Source organism: Oryza brachyantha, chromosome 9 (assembly GCF_000231095.2).
Source record: "Oryza brachyantha chromosome 9, ObraRS2, whole genome shotgun sequence".
NCBI lineage: Eukaryota > Viridiplantae > Streptophyta > Magnoliopsida > Poales > Poaceae > Oryza > Oryza brachyantha.
The window spans coordinates 13,161,829-13,178,558 of record NC_023171.2 but is presented as its reverse complement, the minus strand read 5'-3'; the positions used below and the strand labels follow the sequence as shown (position 1 = coordinate 13,178,558).

At 43.6% G+C, this 16,730-nt stretch overlaps 2 protein-coding genes across 3 annotated transcripts; both read left to right on the top strand.

The window, feature by feature from the left end:
- Positions 1–356: 356 nt before the first annotated feature.
- LOC102699714 (flowering time control protein FPA) lies at positions 357–6,859 on the top strand. 2 transcript variants are annotated; one of them, XM_040527443.1, is made up of 7 exons: positions 357–770; positions 1,478–1,720; positions 1,827–1,874; positions 1,975–2,729; positions 2,820–3,894; positions 4,020–4,275; positions 6,508–6,859. In XM_040527443.1, exons 1-6 carry the CDS (start codon positions 444–446, stop codon positions 4,260–4,262), a joined length of 2,691 nt encoding a protein of 896 aa, XP_040383377.1. In that variant the 5' UTR covers positions 357–443; the 3' UTR covers positions 4,263–4,275; positions 6,508–6,859. The 2 variants fall into 2 exon arrangements, with proteins under 2 accessions (XP_040383377.1, XP_015696740.2); XM_015841254.2 differs by lacking the exon at positions 6,508–6,859 and having other exon boundaries at positions 4,020–5,031.
- Positions 6,860–10,554: 3,695 nt separating this feature from the next.
- LOC102710615 (transcription factor RF2a) lies at positions 10,555–14,806 on the top strand. Its single transcript, XM_015841064.2, has 5 exons — positions 10,555–10,645; positions 10,832–11,486; positions 11,898–12,030; positions 13,633–13,717; positions 14,086–14,806. The coding sequence occupies exons 2-5, from the start codon at positions 10,915–10,917 to the stop codon at positions 14,436–14,438; spliced, it is 1,143 nt and encodes a 380-aa protein (XP_015696550.1). The 5' UTR covers positions 10,555–10,645; positions 10,832–10,914; the 3' UTR covers positions 14,439–14,806.
- The last annotated feature ends 1,924 nt before the right edge of the window (positions 14,807–16,730 follow it).

Sequence of the window (16,730 nt, the reverse complement as noted above, 5' to 3'; positions counted from 1 at the left end):
GTTTTCCTCGTTTCAAAATAGCTGCGAGACGATGGAGCCTAACGTGGACAGGAATTTTCTCAGTCCAATGTGCAAATTTCCTTCTTCTTTCCATTAACGCCGTCCCGCTCCCGCCACGTAGGTGGGGCACGCACGCACCACGGCAGCACTTCGCTCGACCGCCTCGACCCCTCCTCGGGCGCCGTGGCCCACCTGTCATATACCTTCAAAGTCACGTGCCTTGTCACTGACGCGTGGGCCTGACCAACCTATGGACCCACATGTCAGTGAGATAGGCACCACCACCAGAGGATCTCGATCCGTCGTATACTAGCCGCCAAGCCGGACCGGCCCGGCTCGTCTCGTCTTCAGAAAACGGAAGCCAAATTTCCCCATCTTCTCCTCGTCTAGGGTTCCGTCGATCTCTCTCTCTCTCCCTTCCTTCTCTCGCGCGCGCACCGACGATGTCGTCGGAGCCGCCCCCGCCGCAGGATGCGTCCTCCCTCTCCCCTGCCAAGGAATCCGCCGCCGGCGGAGGCGGAGGCGGAGCGTCGGGGGCCCCGGAGACGAACACGCTGTGGGTGGGCAACCTGCCCGCGCAGGCGGCGGAGGACGACGTGATGGCGGTCTTCTCCCCGCACGGCGCGCTCGACTGCGCCCTGGCCCGCGCGGGGCCCCGGAGCTACGCGTTCGTGCTGTTCCGCTCCGTCGCGGAGGCCCGCGCCGCGCTCGACGCGCTCCAGGGCTCCAAGGTCAAGGGCAGCGCCGTCAGGCCCGAGTTCGCCCGGCCGGTAAGATGTCTCCTCTCCATCCCTTTGCCTGGATCTACTGCCGCCTATGTTTTTCCCGTGATTAGGGTGCGGCTGGTTGCTCATTTATGTGACGCTAACTAGGGTTTCGATGCGTGTGTTTTCTGCAAGCCTTGCATAAGAGGAAATTTGTGTTGTTATCTGTTGGTGATGATTGAAGCGACTTAGGTGGTAGCAACTTTAGGATTATGATATGCGAATTTATTTTATGGTTGCAAAGTTAAATAAGCGTGTTTAGTGATCCTTAGTTGTTTGTTTGAAGAGGTTTTGTGACCTACATGATGCTCTGCACTAATCCTATGTTAATGTTGTATTGGGTTTGGTATGATGATTCAGCGTCTCATCTGTCTTATATGGTTTAATTAAATCTAGACATATACTATACATATACATTGATACATGGATGAATCTAGGCAAAACCAGAAAGTCTTATAATATGAAATGGAGGGAGTACATGTTTTGGTTTCCATTTGTTGTTTTAAAATGTATGGACCAATTGAGCAAATCGATATTATCTGGCTCTAACATGCTAAAATCTACGATCTACGCTGTGTTGACTATTCTATGTTCTGATTTTTGTAAAAACACATTGTTCCTAGTTCTATCTAGATGAAGTTTACATGATTTCATTTCTTTGCTGAAACATATGCCATGCCCTCTGCTAAGACAAAGTTCCTTGATTATTTTAGGCTAGAGCTGTTAAGAATTTATGGGTTGGTGGCATTAGCCCATCAATTTCAAAGGATGAATTGGAGAAGGAGTTCAATAAGTTTGGAAAGGTCGATGGTGTTGCATTCTCCCGTGATCGGACTTCTGCATACATTGATTTTGAGAAGCTAGAAGATGCAATTTCTGCACATAGAGCTTTGAATGGAACAGTTTTAGGTGGCCAAGAACTCTGTGTTGATTTTCAAAGGTCCAGGGGCAGAACGGTGTGTATCCGTAATTAAAATTTTGTTTAATGGATACCAAATTGTATTTTCTTGGTCACAGGCTTTTGAGTATCTTATTGCATCTAATATTTTCTGATTTTTATAGGAATGGCTGGAGACAGGCAGTTTCAATGGTAGAGTTGGATCTGCAAAGGTACATTTGGTTTACATTTTCTTTTCCATAGTAGTGTTTGTTGCACTTTTTTATCTGCTGATGCTGCTTAGTATTGTATCATGTTCTGTTGGCATGTCAGGCTTATTCCGCGGTACGAAATCGAGAAGCTCATCCTACCAATGTTCTTTGGGTCGGTTTTCCTAATACAGCTAAAATCAATGAAGAGGCGCTTCGGCAAGCCATGGTCGCACATGGTGTAGTTACAAATACAAAAGTTTTCCCAACAAGGCAATATGCTTTTGTTGAATTTGCAACCATTGGGGAAGCTGCTAATGCTAAGAAAAATCTAGATGGTCGTCTTTTCAATGATCAGAGAATTCAAATTCTTTTCTCTAACAGTGAACTTGCGCCAAATAAGTTTGATAACCCAACAGCGGTTTCTGGTCTTCCAAGATCAGAGATGTATTACGATGATGGTCAGTTTGGCGCTTCTGATTATTTTGATCCTCGACGGGGAAGATCGAGATATGTTGATTATGGTGGTGTTCCTGTTTCTGGTGGTATTCTTCCATCACCAGAATCTGGCCGTCCCCTCTTGACTGCACGATCTGCTCAGAATACATTTGATCCTAGAGACGCTAAGAGGATGCGGTTGGATGCTGCAGCTGACCCTTATGATTCAAGGGCAGGCAGTGAGGGTCTTTATCCTGGTGGGTACTCACATCGTGAGAGTGTACGTTCTGAGAGGAGCTCAAGTCCTGCTATTCGAATCCAGGGCACAGTGCACCGAACATCATACCTTGAGCATTTCTGGCGTGGTAGCATTGCAAAAGGTGGATCTCCTGTATGTCGTGCTCGCTGTTTGCCAATAAGGAAGGGCATTGAGATACCTTTGTATGTATAAATCTCATTATCCTAAATCTTTGTTCTCTACAGACTATTTCTATAGCCTTTTGATCTTTCATATCTTAAATTGTTTTGCAGACCAGATGTTGTTAATTGTGCTGCTAGAACTGGGCTAGATATGCTGGCGAAGCATTATGCAGACGCTTCAGGGTTTGATATTGTCTTCTTCTTGCCAGATAGTGAAGATGACTTTGTTTCTTACACTGAATTTTTACGCTACCTAGGCTCAAAAAGTCGGGCAGGGGTTGTAAAGGTTGATGCAGGGACTACTTTCTTTTTGGTCCCACCATCTGATTTCTTACGAAATGTTTTGCAAGTTGATGGTCCGGAGCGCCTTTATGGTGTGGTGTTACACACCCCGCAAATGTCTGCTGCTGCTGCTGCTGTACACAGGCCACAGTTAACTGCACCAGAACCACAACCTTACTATGATGAAAGGGAAAGTGGTTTTCCTTCACACAGAAATTATAGTACGAATTCAACTAGCAACCACCACCATCGTGATGCTGGTTACCGGGGATCTTTACGTGAGGATTCATTGCATCAATTGGGGCAAGTTGCTGCACGACCTCGGGTAGATGAAGGACAAGTTGTACAGCCAACCCTTGCTGGTTTTCCTATGAACCAGGCAGCAGGACAGCAAGTACAACCTTCAATCAACCCTGATATTATGGCTACTTTAGCTAAACTTTTGCCAAGTGGACAGTCATCAGCTCTAGTGACTGGCCAGGTTCCTCTGAGCTCAATAGACCGGCCTGCATTATCCCTAATGAATGATGCATCTACTTTTTCAAAAGTATGGAGACCTGAAAATCAAGCCATGGCTTCTACTTCATCCTTTGAGCAAATGGGTAATTTCCAGCATTCAGGACAGCAGTTCAGCAAACAAGCTGGAGCAGCTCATCTGCCTAACTATGGGACCTTGTTGGGTGCACAGGAGCACCCAACACAACATAGTGCTTACAATCCCGAAATGACTCTAAACCTGCCACCGCCACCTCCTGCACTTCCACCCAGTTCTGCTATACTATCAACACAAGTTGGACACAGCTTGCCTATGCAGATGAGTCAGCAACAGTATCAACCGGATCAGTACTATATGTCTCAAAGCAATTATGGTCCATTAGCCGCAGCTGGCCGTTCTAATCTTCAGGTCAGCAATTCTTACATCCTAGCCCCTCCTTATTCCCAAGTAAATCCTGGACATTTGCTAGAAAATAATCATGCTTTGGCATTGCCTACTGATAAACTTTGGATTTCTCTTCACGGGCGCACCAGCAACAAATTGTTGGTCTTGCTTCGCAAGCTCCTCCTGCTGCACAAGCTCCTGCTGCTGCACAAGCTCCTGCTTCTGCACAGGCTCCTGTTGCTGTGCAAGTTTCTGGTGTGCAGGCTCCCGCTGTTGCACAAGCTCCTGTTGACGAGGCAGAACGGAACAGGAAGTATCAGGCGACCCTTGAGTTGGCTCAGCGTCTATTGGGTCAGATACAACAGAAATCTGGAAATCAACCTTCAGGCTAAGTTACTGATTCAGGTATTCATATGTGCACCTCTATAATTGTTCTTTTTCTTGCCATTTGCAACTTCTTTGTTACAAAATTAGGGTATTGTGAATATATCTAAACAGATTCAGAAATTTAGCTAATCGTAGCTGTAGTTGCATTTCTGAATTGTTCAAAACCAGAAGCTCTGCTAACAATTTTCTTAGGCAATCAATTTGTCTTGTTAAATTGTATGGAAGACATTGTGAATAGTAGTCCTGCTAGGGCGTAACCCAATTTAGGCCAGCAGTGGAGCTATACTAGTTTGCATCATACTTGTTGCCTTATATTTTGTTTAAGCAATTCTTAAAAAAAGTTAGAATTATTCCCTTAGAAAAACAAACATAGATATGACTATTGAGCTACTAACATGACTTTTTAAACTTGGAATTTAAGCCACAAGGCACATCTTGCACTATCTTATTACTGAGCTTTACTATTTCTTGAATTGATGATTACGTCAGGCAAGGTTAACTGATGCATATCACGGGCTATACTGTTGGCAGCATGTTTTTAATTTTTAATTAAAACACATATACAGATTAGGCCGTTTCCTGTTAATATGTATGATATGCTGATATCTGTGTGTTCTTGATTGAACTCTTGCTATTCTGGTATAATATGATGCTTAGTTTGCTGTAGAGTGCACATGCCATACACATTCAAGTTCTTTAATTTGATAAATGTATGAATTTTCATGTAATAGCTTTGTGCTACCTAAAGTAGAACCTGGGGTTATTTGAAACGAACCCAAAATCACTCCTCTCCAACATGCAGTTTGCAGTTTGCAATTCTCATACAACAATGAGAATATGCATTTCTCATGCTGCGATGAGAAAACTAAGTTCTCATTTTCGTTTACGAACCCTGGTGATGCCTACAGAAACCTATTTAGCACATATTTGCCGTGTATTACCTTCAAATCATAGACGAGCTAACCTAAAAGCTTCAGCACGCAACAACTGTGAGAAGTTCTAACGTACAGATATAATACGGGGCCCATTATATCATGCTAAGGTACCGCATTTGTCGTACTTTCCAAGGCCACGGTGACATTTTATACCAGAGATAGCGTTCAATACATTTCCCTACAGTCCACTAAACGAACTCAATATGACGAATTTCGTGAAAATCTTAGTACAAAGTTTCAAATAAATTTGGTTAGTATCATTCAAATTTGATAAAAACCGAGCATGGCATGTGAAATTACGTGTTATATGCCAAATATTATCCGAATGCACTTTGGAACCGCGTGCCGAATTCTAAATTCTCGAAAATGGGAGTACTTATTTCGCTAAGCACATGGGGTGCGCGGTACGAGAGAGAAGAGACCAGGATGATGCAGGCCTCTCTCTCGTTTTCTCCTACTGCTGCTTTTACTCTGCTCTGCTGTCCTGTCTTCCATTCGTAGATTCACCGTTGGAACGGAGATCTCTACTTACCGTCTGTCTCGCGCTAATTCGACCAAGGAATATTACGGCTGTGATATTAGAAATTAAAAAAAAGAGCAGGCACAATATATTTGTACTACAGTCATATGCCCTCTCCTCTTTTGCTGCATCTTATATGGAGCTGTCCCCCTGTTTTCCAGCCCCATCCATCTATTTATACTACAGTCATGTGCCCTCTCCTCTTTCGTGTTTGTAAGTTAAAATTTAAATTTTTAACTTTAACTTTGGAGTAGATTTTGATATTTTTAATTTTTTTAGTCTTAGCTTTTAGATCGCTAAGAACGTGTATATAAAAGTTTTATTCATGAAATTTTTTAATTTGCAAGTATGTTGGGTTGTCTTTTTTTAATTAAGTCAAACAATCAGCATCGTTCTTTCTGTTTTCTTGGTCTACAAAATGGCTGTCGAACAAACCGTTTTTGCCGCGAGCACATGACCCCAGATCGATCGTTTTCAGACTGTAATGGCATTCGTTTCGCCTGGCCGAAAAGGCTCCAGACACAGCCCCCTGACGCACATGCTTCAACCGGCTCTACTGCCAAGTTGCACTATACGAGCTGCTTGAATCGACAACACTCGTGGCAACACATTCGCCTGATTACGCCATTTTCTTCCTGTCTTTCTTAATTAATCTACAGTAGACGTTCTTCTCCCGTTGTTTAGATTCGAGAGGCGCTGTTGTTATTATCAAATTCTTGTGAAGAAAGTACTCGTGCTATCGTAATGTCAAACTTTCTGGTCTCGTGCCTGACGCAAGCGTATGTATGTTTGTAGGTACACAAAATCCTGCGAATGCACAACGCTGTCGTGCCAGTTGCTCTCGACGTGGAACAAGTTGATGCTACCTACCGGAGACAAGCACAGAGATAAGCCTAGTTATCGCCATTAATACTCGAGGCTTTGCAGCAAACTCTCTCTCTATTTTTCCCTCTCCTTTTTCAGTTTAAGCACTTGGGCTAGGTGTTTCTGCTTGAGGATTGCAAGTTTGTAAAACCGTTTTGGTAGTTTGTTCGGCCTTCTCGTTGGCCTAGTGTGATAGTTGCAATTTGCCTGTTTGGACAAACAAATGAAAAGGAAGAAAAAAAACTTAATTAAGAGTTTATCCTCGTGTGGATGTGATGTGATTAGCTGGTTTCGACAAAAGGGGAATGTCTATTCAGGGCTGGAAGCGTGGTTGGTTACATACTTACATCGCATAACGGTAAACTCCAGCTAGAGCTGGCTGGAATCATCGACTAATCAAACTGTCAACATGTTTTTAATGAATGAATGAATAGGACAGGTTGCAACTTGCAAATTGCAATCAGGTCTAGCACCGGAATGGGATCCTCAGCAGTATCATACGTGGCATACGTTGTATTGAGTAGAGATAGAAACGGATTGAAAACGGAAGAAAACTATCTAAATACGAAAATAGAATCGACCACTATCGAAGGCAAAAATTGAGCGAATATGAAGCGGAACGAATACCGTATTGAAAATTTATCGGAATATAAAGACACCTTGAAATAGGTATATAGCTACCCGGGGTCACAGGACCACAGGTAGAATTCTAATATTTAGTTGTTTTATTCTATATTAATCATATTATTAGTTGAAAATAAAAATATTATATGTCTATGACATGTATAGGCCCCCTGGTAATTTTTATTCTGGTTTCCGCCACTATAAGTATCCAGATCTTTTCTAAAACAACGTATCAAATTCTCAAAGTAAAATACAGAACATATCATAAATTCTAAAATACCATTTGTCACATGAAGAAAACGGTGGGCCAACAAGGAAACTAGCCAGGGGCGGCGTCGGGGCTGGGGGCATCGACGCCCGATTTTGGAGGCGACGGCTTCCACCGCTGGGGTGACGTCGTGGGTTGGCAGTGCGGGGGATGGCAGGGGCGACGACGCCAGTGAAGCTGGCTGAGGGTTGACGGTGTTGAAGGAGCGAGGGGGTGGTGACGTCTGCGAGGCTGACAGGGGGCGGTAGGGTTGGAAGGGGCGATAGCGTCGATGAGGCTGGCAGGAGGGGTGACGCTAGTACGGGGTGACGGGACTAGAAAGGGTGGCGAAACCGATGACGGTTTAGGACGCATGGGCAGTAGCAGCACAACAAACACTCAAGCTCATGTTGTGCAACCGGGTGGCTTAGCTTAGGGCCTGCCTGGCCGGATTTGGGCCATTGGGCCAAATTTTGTTGAGGCTACTGTTCAGAATTTCAGAAAAATTTCTGGATAGTTTTCGACCGATTCTCTGTTCCGGCGGATAGTCTTCTTACCTTATCCATTTTTGTTTTCGAAAAAATATTTCGATTTCGATGTAGTTTCTAAAGATTTCCAAAAAAAATCTGACCAATTAGTTCCGTTCCCCAAAATAGGTCTGGATTCTGGAAAAATTCCGATCTGTTGTCAACCCTACTATTGAGCCTACATATTAATGCGCAATACTGCAAATGATCTGAACCCTAGCACAATATCAATATAGCTCCTCCTCTAAATTCTCGGAGCTAGAGCAAGGATTATATGCATGAATGCAAATTCATTTTCCAATTATACTAAAATTCAAGAGTGGGGGGGGGGGGCGTACTAAAGAGGTTCAGGTCCTCTACAGTAGCACGATACCGTAGATAAATTGTAACTATAGTGGAAATCTGAGTTTGTTCTAGTAATATGATGAACAAAGTAGCGATAGTACAAAAGCGACGGTAGACTACTCTCCTTCTAGGAGCTCTGGAATCATCTCTTCTCCGAGCTCTTGAATCATCGTCACGACTCACGACTCCACATTCTGGAATATATAGTCATGTTTGTCGAGGTTGCTAAGAAATTGTTTTGATGACTCTACAATTTGGGCTAAGCAATATAGTTAAATTGATTGAGTAGTCATAATAAGATGGGAACCGTTTTTCTCTTCCTACCTTCAATAGAAACCATATACCATAACAATATAAGATCCTTTCACCTCCTGGTTAATCAATAAAAAATACAATAGTACAACAATACTCCTTTTATTGTTGTAGAAGTATTCTAGCAGTGCATCTTGTCCATTGATTTTCTGAATGAACCGTGGAGTCGTGGAGACAATGGGCTAATTGCACATGCCTGTTGTTCCCGCGACATGCCATAGTACCATGATAGTAAGCTATTAGTATCATCGCTATTGTCCCATAAAGTATCATTCACACATGAACAATAGAAATAGTTCACGGTGAAGTTTGAATACAAGGAAAGTGGCTATGGGTACGACCGCATCATACAAACCATGTATGAACGCACACGACGTGGACGGCAACAGTGCATGCCGCCCTATGTGGACGACATCCACCCCTTGCATATCACCATACTACATCAGATGATCTCACCCCGTACCAAACAAAACTAACTAAATTATGCAAATAGTGTTATAAGGCTATTGCATATCGAGAGAGGGGTGATTCAGCTATGACGCCAAGCAGCAATTACGTATGGGAAAACCATGTCTTTTCATTAATAAACTAGCATTTACATATAAGGAGGTTTTGATTTTTGTTCATTTCTATTATTTTGCATTGATAACAGCAAGGTTTTTATTAACAATAAATCAAGTAATTGTATTTCCTATGCATTTGACAAAGTATTCTATATATGTGTCAACAATAAATCCTATATAATAAGAAGTTTGCTTTTTTTCCTATAAAAGAGTGAATCAATTATTCACCTCTATTAACATATTCTCTGTATGGATGTTCATGCCATTGGCATAGGTGGGTCGTAAAATCCTCGGAGCACTTATGGCTTAAGGATAAATCATTAGATATATCTTTTTTCTAGAGGGTGATCATAAATAACTTCCATAAAAATAATAATGAAATAGTAATCCATTTATCCAATTAAATGCCTATTAACATATTAGCTATTTGCGAGTGACAATAAATTGTTACCGCAAATGAGGCCTTGTTAGGTACGAGTAGGTTTGAACCTTTCTGCCTTCGTTTTCAGCACGCATACCTTTTGAATGGCTAAACATCGTGTATTGTAAAAAAAAGTACAAAGTTGTTGTAAAAATCATATTAATTTATTTTTTTAAAATTTATAGTTGATACTTAATTAATCATGCACTAATGAGGCACCTTTTAGAGAAAGGTTATGAGCTCACTCACGAATGGTCCTTGCATAAAATGGTTTTTTTTCTTGTCGACTATTTTTCTTATACATAAGTAATTTTAATGCCTTAACCATGGAAAACTACACTATAAATCTTTCTTTATTACTGGAATATCAGTCATTATTTTAAGGCATAATATTACCAATATAACTTTATAGACATGTGGTTTTCTATAACTCTGTATAACAAAAAAGCTAAACTTTTTGCCGTTTGGATAAAGTGTGGAGGAGGTTAATACACCCCATTGATAATAATCGGATACATTTTGCATGATTCTCTCTTTACGACCATGACGATCACATCAATTTTTCAAACTATCACCTAAACAGTTTTGTTTTATGATCAAGGGAAAATAGGTTCGATTATACCATCAGATGTTAACAACACAACAATTCATATAGTAGCACGTTAATAACACCTCACTTTCTAAAGCAAATTTTATGTATTTTGTAAATACGGAGTAATTACAATTGAAAAGAAAACTAGAAAAATACTATAGCAAAACTGGCAATATCTAGTCGTGAAACAACAAGGATTTAATTTCCCAGCTGCCATTGTACGCCATAGTGGTGCCACGTGTCAGAACGTGTTCACACTGAAATAATAAACCAACGTATTCCTCTATTTTTTCTCCTTAGAAAAAAATGTTTTTTTAAGTATAAATCTCTTTGTTCCTGTCCCGGCTTCTTCGCTGGTTGCATTTTACTGTCTCCATGCAGACAATGCCAAAGCGATAAACAGCGCCGAAAATTGGTGAAAAATCACGCAAATCCAAGGTAAAGGAAGCCATTCTCTCAATCTCTCCTGTTCCTAATCCCATCTGTTCCTTCTCCTTGTGCTCGGTTTCGTGTTCTTGCAGCTCAAATTCCTAGATCTTTTCGTCTTCCCGAAGAATTTCTGCTCGATTCCCCACTCTGATTTCTGTTCTTTCGCCCAATTTTTTTTCGCTCGACATTTCGCAGCGTAATCTTGAGCTCAGCTTTGGGGGTAAAGCCGCCGCCTTGGTGCTGTTTGGGGGAGATTTGCGCGTGTTGGAGCCGGGAAGATGAACAGGGCTCAGTCCCCGATCCCGGGAGACGGCGGCGCCGGCGCCGGAGATGGTTTGCCGCCGCAGTCCTCCCGGCGGGCGGGTGCGCCGCCGTCTTCGTCGACTCCCCCGCCGCCGGAGTTCGACATCAGCCGCATGCCGGATTTCCCGACGAGGAACCCCGGCCACAGGCGCGCCCACTCCGAGATCCTGAGCCTCCCCGAAGACCTCGACCTCTGCGCGCCCGGCGGCGGCGACGGGCCGTCGCTGTCGGACGAAAACGACGAGGAGCTCTTCTCCATGTTTCTCGATGTGGAGAAGCTGAACAATTCGTGCGGGGCGTCGTCGGAGGCGGAGGCGGAGTCGTCGTCCGCCGGGGCGGCGGCCGCTGCCGGCAGGGGGGAGGGTGCCCATGTGCCGAGGCCGAAGCACCAGCACAGCCAGTCCATGGATGAATCGATGTCGATCAAGGCTGAGGAGCTCGTCGGGGCGCCCGGGACGGAGGGGATGTCGTCGGCGGAGGCCAAGAAGGCCGTGTCCGCCGCGAAGCTGGCCGAGCTTGCTCTCGTCGATCCCAAGAGGGCGAAAAGGTGTGACCTTTACATTAGCTTCCGTTTCTTCTTGCCAAATTTGTTCTGGTACAGTAGCCTTTTTTTTTCTTGTTAATTTGTTGTTTTATGTAGATTTTGCATTGTCTGTTGACACTTGATATCAACTGTTGCATAATTGCATTGCGTGCTTAAAATTCTTGTGGGGTGATTAGTACCTATGGGAAGATTTGACATACAGTGCAAAATGACATAATTGCTCAAGAGTTCTTCAGAGGGTAAATTGTGTGAGAAGAAAGAAAGGTCTTAGCATGTGAGGAATTTAAAATAACCTGATTCCTTATTATCAGTACCATATGTCGTCTTGAAAATCGAGTGATTTTGTGTCATGCATCAATGCACATGATATCATGCCTATGCTGATCCTGATTCGTGATATGGATCATCTGGTAGGATTTGGGCTAACCGGCAATCTGCAGCAAGATCAAAGGAAAGGAAAATGCGATATATTGCTGAACTTGAGCGCAAGGTGCAAACCCTGCAAACAGAAGCAACAACATTGTCAGCCCAGTTGGCACTGCTACAGGTATACACTGTTGCTCTGGTTCCCACCCCCCCCCCCCCCCCCCCCCCCCCCAACTCCTCTTTCCCCATTAACATCTTTTTGCAGGATCATTTTTGTTGGGTTGAAGAAATTTTTCTTATTACATTCTTTGTCAGAAGTTAGACTGTCTGCATAGTATGGGTACTAAAGCTCCAACCGTGGTTCTCTGTCAGACCATTTAAGTTGGTAGGAAATGATTAAACAATACATCCATAATTTTAGAAGTGCAAGAACATTTTTTTTTTCTGGTTTTTTGGTGTATGGAGGCCTGGTGGCTTCCTGCCGGTCGCTCTGTCATGGAGATGTTCTGTAATGTTTAAACATTTTTCCCAAGGAAAACCATTCTAGGAATAGTATTAGCAAAAGTACAATCACAAGTGGCATTGATGTAATGCCACATGTGATGATATATTAGTTTAAGCATCATGTTGTATACTACAAGATGCACTAGCTGATCTGCCTGTGCCTGCGGTGCAAAGTTAATAATGAAATTCCACTGTATGTTGTTTCATATGTATTCTATAAGGGATTGGCTTCAGGTGCTGCTTTCCTTGGTGGGTGGGATATGGGAGAGTGACATAATCATTTTCTTGTAGTTGGTAGCCTAGTCACTGGACCGAAACAAGATCAATGTTTCTTTTTTTTAAAAAAAAATCTCTTATGGCCTGACGCCCTTTGGCCCGGGCCAGCTTGAACCAGTGGAAGCCAGGTTGGTCTGGTTGGGTTTGTTGCTATGATAAGCAGGCTTAACCTGTACATGTAATAGACAAAATGTGTCAGCCAGGTTTGGAACTTGGAACCAAGGGATCAAGAATGAACTAAGCTGCAGCCAACTAAATGCAATGGTTGGTTGTGTCCACTGGTGAAAAAGTGAAATAAACTAATTAGATTTCGAGGGATTGCTGTTTAATCAGGCAATGCTAGTTTAGATTACATGATATTATCAAAATCAAAGCTCATAATTTGGATTGCATCTTCTTAGATGCAACAGCAGTAACCTTTAGTCCAAAATGAGCTGGGGTAAGCTTGAGATGAAAACAAGTCAAGCAACACAAACCAAAAGAAAATTTTGTATAAAAAACTATGCTGTTTTGTTAGTGAGGACTGTTCTACCAAACTGTATGCAGTGATCTGTTCATATCTCATCATTGCATTCTAATTGAGTTATTAACGTTGCAAATATATGTGAACATCTTGTCACTATGTGAGCATGTGAAGGCTGGACTTGTTAGCAATTGTATGAAGTTTAGTTTGTTCTAATCAGACCTATATCTGGTGGTCCTTGATGCATTCGTTCCATCAAAGCTTGAAAGCATTGTCTAACAAGGACAAATGCACTCGCTTTTAACTATTGATAAATACTGTTCTAGGATTATGCATGGAAATTAATTCAATTAATTGCCCTTACATATCTGCAGAGTATGACCCTTAATAGAAAAGTTTTACAAACTTTTCATTTATCTAGAGAATTGTTTCCTAATAGCACCCACATGCTTAATTTTTATGATGCTCAATGCTCATTTTATTGTGCAATGTTGCCTTTGGATGGCCTAATGATTTTTGCTTGTTATTTTGCCATGACAGAGAGACACCAGTGGACTAACTACTGAGAATAGTGAACTCAAGCTGCGTCTGCAGACCATGGAGCAGCAAGTACACTTACAAGATGGTAATATGTTATCCCTAAGTTCGCTGAACTTTAGCCTTTACGACTTGCTGTGATTAGGTCTACTGCCTTACTGTTAATGTTTGCAAGATCATGCTTATGCATATATTGGAAGTTGCCTTAGTAAAATCCATCAGTCTATAATCAAAGCACATGTATAAGAGGAATGGTGATAAAAAAAATATAGTTCATATAGTTATTTTCGTTTTCCCCCTCTTTTTTCATATTTTTTAGTGCTCAATAAAAAATTGCTATGCCCTCAAAACTGAAAAGACAACCTTGTCCTCACCTTTCACAGTAATCATGCACGCAGGGGAAGAATTATAGGGCCGTTCTGTTTCGTTACTTACATTTGTTTGTTCCTGATGCAGCTTTGAATGACACCCTGAAGGCCGAGGTTCAGCGGCTCAAGGTCGCGACGGGCCAGATGGCGAATGGCGGAGGAGGGATGATGATGAACTTCGGCGCCATGTCGCACCAATTCGGAGGAGGCAACCAGCAGATGTTCCAGAACAGCCAGGCCATGCAGTCCATGCTGGCAGCACACCAGCTGCAGCAGCTCCAGATCCACCCTCAGGCTCAGCAGCAGGTGCTGCACCCTCAGCAGCAGCCGCCGTTGCACCCGCTGCAGCTCCAGCAGGCGGCGCGAGACCTCAAGATGAAAGGGCCAATGGGCGGCCAGAGCCAGTGGGGAGATGGCAAGTCAGGAAGCGCCGGCAACTGACGCATCGTTTGCAAATTTTTTTCAAACATCCCGAAAAAGTTTTGGTGCAACTGGGTGGGTGGGTGGTTTAACCGTGGATATGGTTTTGTTTTCGTTAAGATGATGATGATGATTTGCAAGCGTAGGCATCGTCATCTGTAGGTTCTTCTTCATATAGTCGAATGGATGGGTGTTCAGTTGGAGAAGTTTATTTGTAGGTGGTAATCAGTAACTTGTGTTGTAGTCGAAGAAATTAAAATGGTCGGATCATCAAGAATTCCAGGTTAAAATCTTCTGTTTTTTTGGGAGGGTAAGGTAGCACAGCACCAAAGATGTATTGTTGCCTCCAATTAAATAGCTTCAAGTAGTATATGTTGCTGTTCTGTTTATCTCTGGTTTTCGAGAGGCAGAGGCGTTTTTCTGCTAAGAGATTTTTTTAAAAAAAAATTTGGAGAAAGAAGGGCAACAACCCCTTCCATTTGGATCCTAGTTGCATTTTAGAGGTGAAATGCAAGACACCATTGTGATCGGGATTTTTTTTAAAACGTACCCTCGAACGACGGTGAGTCGTTAGTTGCTTTAGACTCAAAAGATTTGATTTCATTATACTATCACGTAGTACAAAATTTTATAAGGGATAAATTTAAAACTAAAATATATAACATTATGATAAATTTATGTGTTATATGTCATATTAAAGTAGACAAAATTGATAAATATATATCACCAAAGTTTCAAATAAAAATGTTTAATATACGTATAAAAATACTTAATTATATTTAAATTCACTACACTAATCAGTAGTGTAAGGTACGTAATATTGCTATTGTGATTGACTCGACATCCTGATCCGTTTGGATGATAAAAATCTTTCGTCTGGTACCAGAAACAAACCAATCCGAATTCTCTGACTTCTTAAGAAAAGTCACAAAAAACACACAGTAAAATGAGTCTTACGTTACGCTAAACAATATAACTACAGTTAAAAACTGTAAAAGTACTACAGTATATGTGCTGTTCATTGGTACTGTAGTGATCTATCATGCACGTTGGTTGCGTCCTGCAATTACAACGTGAGAAGGGGTAAATCAGTAGCTTGCAGGTGCAGTAACAGTCTCAAGCTCAGGCGCAGCTCATGGACAAACGTGAGCAGCTAGGCAGCCGACCAACCGGCCACAGAAAAGCCCTCCGTCCGCGTCCGGTTGGTGCGTCCTCGGTGCAACCATGGCCACCAAACACGCCCTTCTTTACCCGTTTATGGTTGAACCGCCGGCCTGTCCGTCCTGCCACGCCACCCCGACCCTATAAACTCGCTGCACTGCTGCTACCTCGCCGGCCGGAGCGACCGTGCCTCTCTGTCTCTCGCTGCTCTGGCCATGCCGCCGCCGCCGGCGAGCTCCCGGTACGTGCCGCTCGCGCCACCGGAGCAGCGGCACGGCGGCGGGGAGGAGGAGGAGACGGAGGATGAGTGCTGCTACGCGGCGGCGCGGGCGCGGTACGTGCCGCTGAGGCGGCGGGAGCAGGAGGAGTACGCGGCGAGGCGGGCGCTGTTCCTGCAGAGCTACCGGTTCACGACGGCGTCGACGCCGCTGTCCGGCGGCGGCGAGCGGGACGACGGCGGCGGCCTGCGCGGGAGGGTGGCGAGGCGGATGCGGGAGGCGCGCGCGGCCGGGCGGGACGCGGTGGCGCGGGCGGCGTCGCGGGTGCGGTGGTGGGTCGGCGCCGGGGCGGCGAGGGCGTGGCCTCGCCTCGGGTGGTGGTGGTGGCGGCCGCCGCGCGCGGCTCGCCTCGGCTGCTTCGGCGGCCACGGCCACGGCCGCAAGCTGCGCTACTACCTGCACCACTTCGCGTGACCGTTCGATCGATCCATCCAACGACAGAGAATGCGCCACGTATGTACGTGTCATGAGATAACCATGTCAAATTGTCAATGCAATATTGCTGTACGTACACCGTGTACATACCACTTGTGTGAACGGGACAGTGATACGTACGTGTGCAATTGCAATATATACCTATACCTATATAGGTATCTTTTGGCTTTGTGTTTGAGTTATAATCTAAATTTAAATTTTTAATTGAGTTTTTTTTTCAGTGAAGTTTTTTTAGATTCAGCTTCTAGATCACTATGAAGTACGAACATATATATAAAATTTTTATTTATAAATTTTTTTTACAAATATATTATTATTTTTTCTTCTAAACACTCTGAAAATAACCTGATGCAACTACACTCGAGAGATCATTTGCTCTACCTGTGGCACATGTTGACTCGTAGTTGGCAGCAACCTGACCTGCAAGACTGCGACGTTC